Source organism: Lactuca saligna, chromosome 5, assembly GCF_052625555.1.
Source record: "Lactuca saligna cultivar CGN05327 chromosome 5, ASM5262555v1, whole genome shotgun sequence".
NCBI lineage: Eukaryota > Viridiplantae > Streptophyta > Magnoliopsida > Asterales > Asteraceae > Lactuca > Lactuca saligna.
Window position 1 is genome coordinate 157,533,259 of NC_136421.1, and position 8,981 is coordinate 157,542,239.

At 32.7% G+C, this 8,981-nt stretch overlaps 1 protein-coding gene across 1 annotated transcript; it reads right to left on the reverse strand.

Moving 5' to 3' along the window:
* Window positions 1-1,305: 1,305 nt before the first annotated feature.
* On the reverse strand, window positions 1,306-1,938 carry LOC145045883 (uncharacterized). Its single transcript, XM_078994173.1, has one exon. The coding sequence runs from the start codon at window positions 1,936-1,938 to the stop codon at window positions 1,306-1,308; it is 633 nt and encodes a 210-aa protein (XP_078850299.1).
* Between the last annotated feature and the right edge of the window lie 7,043 nt (window positions 1,939-8,981).

The following is an 8,981-nucleotide window of genomic DNA, read 5'->3' on the forward strand; positions in this document are numbered from 1 at the left end:
ATTTTAAAGAGAAAATGCAGTCGTAATCTAGAATATTAGTTGGTTTTGGTTGGACTAAACATGATCAGATTGAATCATATATGCTTTTTGCTGCTCAAAAGTAATATTTGAGTGTGTGTGTCTAATCAGATATGTATGTGTTTATGTATATGTCATCTGATTTGTATGTGTATGTCTTAGACTTATTATGGTTGTTTCCAATTGCAGGATTAAGTTACATACAAATTTGAGTGAAGAGGTCCATGCTGTTATTAAATCAAGATGATAACGAAGTTTTGAGAGCTTGAATGGTACCAATATTGTTTTGACATTATTACCCTTTGTAGAATAGGATTCTACTTACTAGATTGGTGATATCTATATTTGAAGCTAAAGGATGCCAAGTTTATTGTAAATTGTTATTTCATTAGTAATATGTAATTTGTATTTGATACTTTTTTAGGTTTATGAGGTTTATTGTAATATTATTTGATTTGTGGTTGAATTTCAATATTACTATTAGGTTAATGTAATGAGTTTTTTTAATATTTTGGACAGAAAAAAAAAATGGATTTTTTTATAATTTTTTGTTGTTTTTTTAAAAAAAAAAATAAAAGTAATTACCTACGGAAAATCCGTAGGTAATGTGAGCCGTAGGAAATCCGTAGGTAATGAAGTCAATGTTAGTCAAAGTGGGTCCTATCGGTAATCCATAGGTAAACTGTAGTTGCTGCTTTCCGTAGCTATTCCATAGGTATTTTAGCTACGGAAAAAACCGTAGCTATTTTGTAGCTAGTCCGTACCAATTTCGTAGGTATTGCCTTATACCTACGGATTGTGTCGTAGATATTACCCTTGTTTTCCAGTAGTTAAAACGAAAGAACTTTGACGATTACTTTATTCTTAAAACCTATTAAAACTAACGGGTACAGCCCCTTATTCTTATTTATACTAAAACTAATAGACTTTTACACTAATACAAACTCTTGAAAGAAACTTAAAATACTAATAAAAAGGAAACTTTTCTATTGCTTTTTCAAACAACCGATTAACCCAACAATCACCCCCTTAATCGGTTTGGTCATATGAGCCGCTTGTTCAAAACAATGTCGGTTCCTCTTCGATTAGACCCGCTTCTTCCTTTTTCCATTTAGGACACTCGTTTTTATAGTGACCAAGCTCACCACATTTATAACATCTAACGTGACTTTTATCTCGGACACGTTCGTTACCATCTCGACTTCTCTTGGACCCCCGACCTCTTTCTCGGCCACGTCTAAAGTCATCCCGATTTGAACATCCATTGCCACAATGCTTACAAACATGTCACTTTTCATCACTAGCCAACAACCCACCTTGAGTGTCCTCCGCTTTCTCAGTTCCTCTTATATGCTCCTCGTATGCCTTTAATCTACCAACCGCTTCATCGAATAACATTGAATCCAACTTGAAACATTGCTCTATTGAAGCCACGATTTGGAGAAACAACTTAGGAATCGAATCTAGTAACCTCTTTACCAAATCAGCTTCTTCAAGCTCATATCCAAGACTTCTTACTTCTGACGTTAAACCAGATAATTTCGTCACAAAATTATCAGCCGTTTCATCCTCCTTTATGCATAAACTTTCAAGCTCCCTTTTTAAGGTTGCAATTCGAGCCGTTCTTACCCGATCCACTCCCAAATACCGTGTTTTTAGCCCATCCCACATTTGCTTTGGGTCGGTGTAACTCACCATTTGCAACACCATGTCTTCGGTTATCGCTTGAAACAAAAAGGCAAGAGCTTGTTTTAACTTCTTTTGATCTGGTGCTTTATCTAACGTCTTCGGTTCGACCGTCTCCCATATGCCATGTGCATCCATAATTGACTTGACTTTAACTGCCCACAATGGATAATTCGTTGAAGTCAAAACCGGAACTTGATATGTCAACGAACCTCCTTCTTTAACCAACGACATCCTTTTCTCCTTAACCCCGACTTCTTTAATCAAGCTTGTTCCGAGAGCACTCTTCCACCGAACAACAATACAAGGTCACGACCACATTTACTGTCTTCCGTCACCCGCAAAACGAACTGAATCAAAGCCACCCGCTTTGACGTCTTCCCGTTCATTTACTCCGCGCCTCCGGTTAGTCTCTCACAAGACCGATTAAAAGAAACTGGGGTTGCTTCCAATCAACCTCGAATCATACCCCCTTCAACGAAACTGTGCTCTAATATAAGTGTTAGATATCAAACTGATGATGCCTTGGTTCCTAAGGAAGAAATTAATGAACAAGAAAGATACAAGGGAGAACAGAAGAATAAAAGAAAACGAAAGAACTTTGACGATTACTTTATTCTTAAAACCTATTAGAACTAATGGGTACAACCCCTTATTTACTACTAAAACTAATAGACTTTTACTCTAATACAAACTCTTGAAAGAAACTTAAAATACTAATAAAAAGAAACCTTTTCTACTTCTTTTTCAAACAACCGATTAACCCAACAGTTGGATCATCTTTACCTTCAACTTTGATGTACAAAATGAGCTCGCACAAAACAATGGCAGCTAGCATATCATTTATCAACGAATTTGTTAATGTTGCCTTAATTTATATGATTTCCCAATTATGCCCTTTTGTTGCCAAAATTTTTAGGAGTTAACAAACTTTGATGGACATAATGAGCTGAAATAGCCATGCTATGGAACTGTCGAAAAATCATTGGTTCCACCATTGAGGTATTACTTTGACTTTTCTTTAGATGTGTTTTCACTTTGTAATCAGGATGATATAAAGCATAATATCACATGTGTATATAAATTACAGGAATGGATGAAAAGCATTTGTTAAGTTGGATTTTCTACTCCATAAGCAATGTTCTTACTGCTATTTCTACACGGTTATTCATGGATTGCTTGAATGAACAAGGTTACTTTCGGTTGATTTTCCTTGATAAATATTTCTTATTTGTACAGTTTAGCTTACGATGCTAACATCTTATAAGCAAAAACAAATCGATGTGTGGGGAGATGGTTGCTAAAGTTGCAAAAATGGAGGCCAAACAACAACAAATCGATGCAAGATATGAAGCAATGGAGATGATGTATGTGGCAATGCAAAATATGATTGAAAATTGAGAATTATGGTGAATCATATTTGAAATCAATGTTAAACTTTTATATTTGATGTTTCTAGAAGTTTTGGTAAACTAGATAGTTGATGTTTTTGGTATTTTAATGTTAAACTTTGGTTTTGGATTGTATAATAATAATTGATTTTGGTATTTAAATGTAAATGTTTGTTTTAGGATTGTATAATTATTTGATTTTTTTTTTGTATTTTTGTTTTAGATTTGTAATTAAGAAAAAAAAAATAATGATATCATATATTTGCAAGGGTTGAGCGATGGCATGAAAAATATATGATATCTTAAATTTGCAATGGATATGCGATGGACTCTAAAAAACATATATGGAGATTTGCGATGGATTTACGATGGAATAATTTTATTAGTTTTGTCGCCATGCTGTAAAAAACTGTAATAAGTGGAGAATTTGCGATGTATTATATGTCGCTAAGTAGTTGCAAGGAAAAACTAGGTTGTCGCTAAATCCATAACTAAGTCATTAGCCACACTTTAATTGGCCATGGAGGACATGTGTTGCTGGTCTGTTGCAAACTTCCATTAGCGACGGAATTGCGGCGAATTGTTTTAGCGTTGTAGGTTAGGTTTCTAGTAGAGTAATATGCCAGATGTTCTTATTTAATTGGTAGAAGAATTTATAGGAACAAAAGTAGAAAGATATTTAATTTCTCATAATTATAAAAAACTTATAAAGAAAATTACATTAATAAACTTGATATGCATTTATTATTACATTTATTACATTTAAATATGATATGTAATTTAATAAAATAAAAAAATAAATAAATAAAATAAATAAATAAATAAATAAATAAACCCAGAAAATGGCCTTCTCTTGGATCCTGAGTGTCTCATCCATGTAGGACTGTTCACTATTCGGATAAAACCAAATTATCCAATTGGACAGTTTGGATTGGACAATTTGGTTCGGATATTTGGATTTTTTGATTGGTTTTCAACAAAACCGAATTATTATTTTGGATTTCGGATTGGTTATGGTTTATAAAATAAGAACGGAATCGTCCAAAAAACCGAATAAACGTTTATTATTTATCTATTTATAATATATATATATATATATATATATATATATATATATATATATATATATATATATATATATATATATATATATATAGTTTTTATTAATTTTGTAGTTTATTTTTTCAAATAGGAACTTTTCACCCGATAAAAAAATATTAATATGCATTTTCGCTCAAAAGTTTTCTATCTATAAAATATTTAACTATAAGATATCTTCTTATTAGTTGTTTATTAATTTCAAATCACAACTAAGTAATTTGTTTGTGCTTCTTGTATAAAGTTTAGTAATATTATTATTATTTGTCGTGTTAAAATGTTTCGGTTTTTGAAAACCGAATTATAAAAACCGATCCAACCGAATTGTAATTAGATCAGATCGGATTGGATTTAAATTTAGTTTGGACTATTCGGATCCATGTATTGAAAACCGAAATTAATTTGGATTCACTTGATCAGATCGGATCAAACCGATCCATCCAAACGAACAACCCTACTTCCATGTGGTCGTTGGTTCAAGTCCCATGGATGGGTGCCAAATGATGCGGCTTCGTTCTCCGGGATGACTTCTGGACAACTGTTATGATGGAGATCTGAGGATCATAGAGCAAAGTTGTTAGAACTGCTCCTAGGGATGTACCCCGGGAGCAGGCTTCGACGATCAAGTTATACCTGTTGGCAGAGATGAGATAGTTCTCCTTAGCTAGAGAGAATTATCTTTGTGTTAGGGTAGTGTATTGACATGGTAGTTATAGGTGCTAGAGTAACGGCTGAGCCAATGGGAAGCTCCTAAGTGGCGGTTGAGCCACCGAAGAAGGTCTAGGGTGACGGTTGAGCTACCAAGAAGAGTCTAGAGTGGCGACTGAGCCATTGGGAGTAGTGATGAGCATCGGAGCCAGCCCGAACCGAAATAGACCCGGGAACCGAACTTGTTGTAAAATAGGAACCAAACCGGACTGTCGGTTCTACTAGTTCCGGTTCCGGCTCCGGTTCTTGCCAGGTCTTTAATGTTGGAACCAATCCTCGAGAAATAGCAACATATTTTGAGAAATATTTCGGTTACGGTTTCGGATTTTGCTGGTGTTTCTTCTATATAATCTTCTTCTGAATCTTCTCCATAACCCTATATTCTCAAAATAAAACATATAAATATTACATTGTTAAATGGTGCTGAAACAAGAAAAGTCAGATTTGATATGCTATCTTGCGGGCTTTGTAAGTCGTTCAATTATTAACCAAATAAAGAGTTTTTATAGTCTAAAATTAAGTACAAAACCTAAACAACATGTAGGAAAAAGAATCAAGTCAATACAACTTAAAATGAGTGGGATATTCACATTTTAACAAAAAAGTCAGATTATGTTTTAGTGTCGAAACAGAAAATAAAAACTCTGCTTTGATATGCTTCCTTGCGGGGATTGTAACTCATTCAATTTTTAACCGAATCAAGTGTTTTTATAATCTAAAATTATCTAAAAAAAACCTAAATAACATGTAGAAAAAAGAATCATCTCAATCACACTTCAAATGAGTGAGATATGAACATTTAAAAAAAAATGAGATTATGTTTTAGTGCTGAAACAGGAAAAAAAAAAAGTCTAATTTCATATGTTTCCTTACGGGGCTTGTAACTCATTCAACTTTTAACCGAATCAAGTGTTTTATAGTCTAAAACTATCTTTAAAGCCTAAATAACATGAAGAAAAAAGAATCATCTCAATCCCACCATAAATGAGTGAGATATGAATATTTTAAGAAAAAAATCAGATTACGTTTTAGTGCTGAAATAGAAAAAAAAAAAAAAAAAAAAAAAAAAAAAAAAAAAACTTGATTTCATACACTTCCTTGCGGGGCTTGTAACTCATTCAACTTTTAACCAAATCAAGAGATTTTATAGTGTATAATTATCTATAAAACCTGAATAATATGTAGGAAAAATAATATTGCCAATCCCACTTCAAGTTCGTAAGTAATAATCATTTTAAGAAAAAGTCAGATTGCGATGGGTTATATCTAATCCGGTCCGGTTCGGTTCCCGGTTTTTGGCCGGGTCCAATGACCGGTTTCTGGTTTTTAAAAATCCACAATAATATCGTCCCGGTCCTGGCCCGATCGGTTCTATCCGGTTCGGGTTCCCAGTCCAAATACTCATCCCTAATTGGGAGAAAGTCCATCTCCATGAAGGATGTATTGTTCACTTTATAAGAGGCAATTATATTAATTGAAATTAGGTTAGGCCTTGGGCTAGCCCAATTCAGACCCAACTTGTAAGGAGATAGGCAAGGCCACTCCATCTCCATGAAGGATGTATTGTTCACTTTATAAGAGGCAATTATGTTAATTGAAATTAGGTTAGGCCTTGGGCTAGCCCAATTCAGACCCAACTAGTAAGGAGATAGGCAAGGCCACTCGAGAGTGTCAGGCGAGGCCGGTGGACGCGTACCAGACAAGGTTAGGGATGCCCACCAGGAAAGGCTTTGAATTACAAGTGATACAACATTTTTAAAAACTAGAATATTTAATATATATATATATATATATATATATATATATATATATATATATATATATATATATATGTATATTATAACCCTTGGGAACTACGATTATAAAATTAAACAAATTTTGATCATTAAAATTCGCAATTATTAATTACTCAATTATTTATTAAAAAAATATTAAGTAAAATAGTTACCTGATTTTATGTAACTTTATGTTAGTTGTTTCAAATAAATTGTTAGAACTTTTCTTTAATTATCATGAAACACCTATTGGACATATTTGTTCAATAACTAATTTAAATTCAGCCAACACAAATCATTACATTTTGTAAGAATAGTTTTCCAAATTAAAACTATTGTTTGCTTTTGAGTAACCTTGAACTTTTCAAATCTTTGAACATGTGGGTTAGGGAGAATTATTGGAGGAGGTGGAGGAAGTGAATTTCCACTACAACATGAAAAAGGGATTAATCTTTCACCTTGATCGTCTTGTGGAAGATCATCTTTATAAGGAAAGGATTTGCGAAGACCATAGCTATCAAAACTAGACATCTACAAGGGAGAAATTCAAGTTACTTGATTTAAGTCCTTAATATAGCACCCAACATGAAATATTAAGGCTAGGACCCAACACAATATTTTACAATTCGGAAGAGTGATGTTGTAATCCAAGTGCAAAATATTTGAAGGTAGGTAAATGATGATTTACCAATTTCCACCATGAAAAACGAAAATGGATATTAGGTTTTACATTGAATTTAAATTCCTAGATTCTTTTGAGATTCATTGAACTTTTCAATGGCATGTTTAATCTCGATTATACCCTCTCAAGTTTATGACTAGGATACTGAGGATCACAAACAAGGTGTGAATAACCATGCAAATTAGCTTGGTACTCTTGGTGTCAATTATCATCTAATCAATGTGCCGGTTAGCCACACACGCTCCATTGATCAATGATAATTTCATGAGCTACCCATTGCCATCCTTCATTAGTCACATATTAGTATGTCGGTTAACCACACACGCTCCACTAACGACTAATAAGGTGCAATGTGCAATTTCATGGTCTAGCATCAAATTCACATTTTTGCTAAGTAACTAAGATTGGGAATTTATAAATGTTTAGTTACTTTGTATGTTCATCATACTTTAAGTGGGAGTTTGTGTCCTATCTTACCCGTTCGGCTAACGACCCTCCACCAATCAAGGAAGTGGTGGGTGAGAGTGGACACCCATTCAACTACCATTTTATACGTAGTTTCCTTATACCCCCCTTAGAGATTGTCTTCGTGAATGAGGCTTACTAACGGTAAGACTGACTTTTTACTTATACATATATAATATATTAAACTTTTAATTATATAGTATAAGGGTATATTTTAAACATTTAAAATACTTGCTGGTTTAATCTATTAATTAAACTATACTCTTAATTTAATTAAACTTAAACCATATGATTACGGATTTAATAATACTCTTTTAATTTAACATTTAATTAACTATTCATAAAGTCCATAAGAGTTAATTTGAACTATTCAATAAAAACATCAAGGTTGCAAATACTAAATTCAAAATTAAAACCATTTAATTAATTTTTTAAGTTATGAACCCAAGAGTTTTAGAATTCAATGTTTCATAAAAAAAACTTTTCAAATTCCAAAACTTGAGGGCAAGTTTTGTAACTCTTGAAAACTTCTGGATTCGATAACTTATAGAGTTAATGTTTTTTTATGAATGTGACTTTTCATGTTCCATAACGTGAGGACAAGTTATGAAACTCTTCAAAAAATACATTTAGATCAATTTAACTAATAGTATTTTTGTAACTCTTGAAAACCTTTTGAGTTCCAAACTTGATAACAATATTTGTAACTCCATAAAAAAAACTTTTGTGTTCCAAAACTTGATGGCAAGTTTTGTAACTCTGAAAACATTTAGATTAGACTTTAAAACCAATAAAATAATCATAATTTTATCTTTTAGAAATATGACTTAATTCAACTCTTAAACCACGATAACTTCAAATCAAAATATTACAAACAATTAGCTTATCATATAAACTAGTAATAATTTCAAGATTTGACAATTTATCTTATAGTTGGATGTGATAATCAATACCATATCAGACCAAAACAGATTTTATGATACTAAACAGTTCAAGGTAATGATCATAATCCAATTCTGGCCAAAAAAAACCCGAAAAACTGCAAACAGGGTATCCGATTTGTTGAGTCAACTTATGGACTCGTCGAGTTCATCTATGGACTCATTGAGTCCCTCTTTCAGAGTGCAGTTTTTTGACTTTTTCCAGCTTTGAACAATT

Excerpts from the sequence above, each read along its gene's own strand:
- LOC145045883 (XM_078994173.1), bottom strand. The coding sequence starts at position 1,938 with ATGTCGTTGGTTAAAGAAGGAGGTTCGTTGACATATCAAGTTCCGGTT.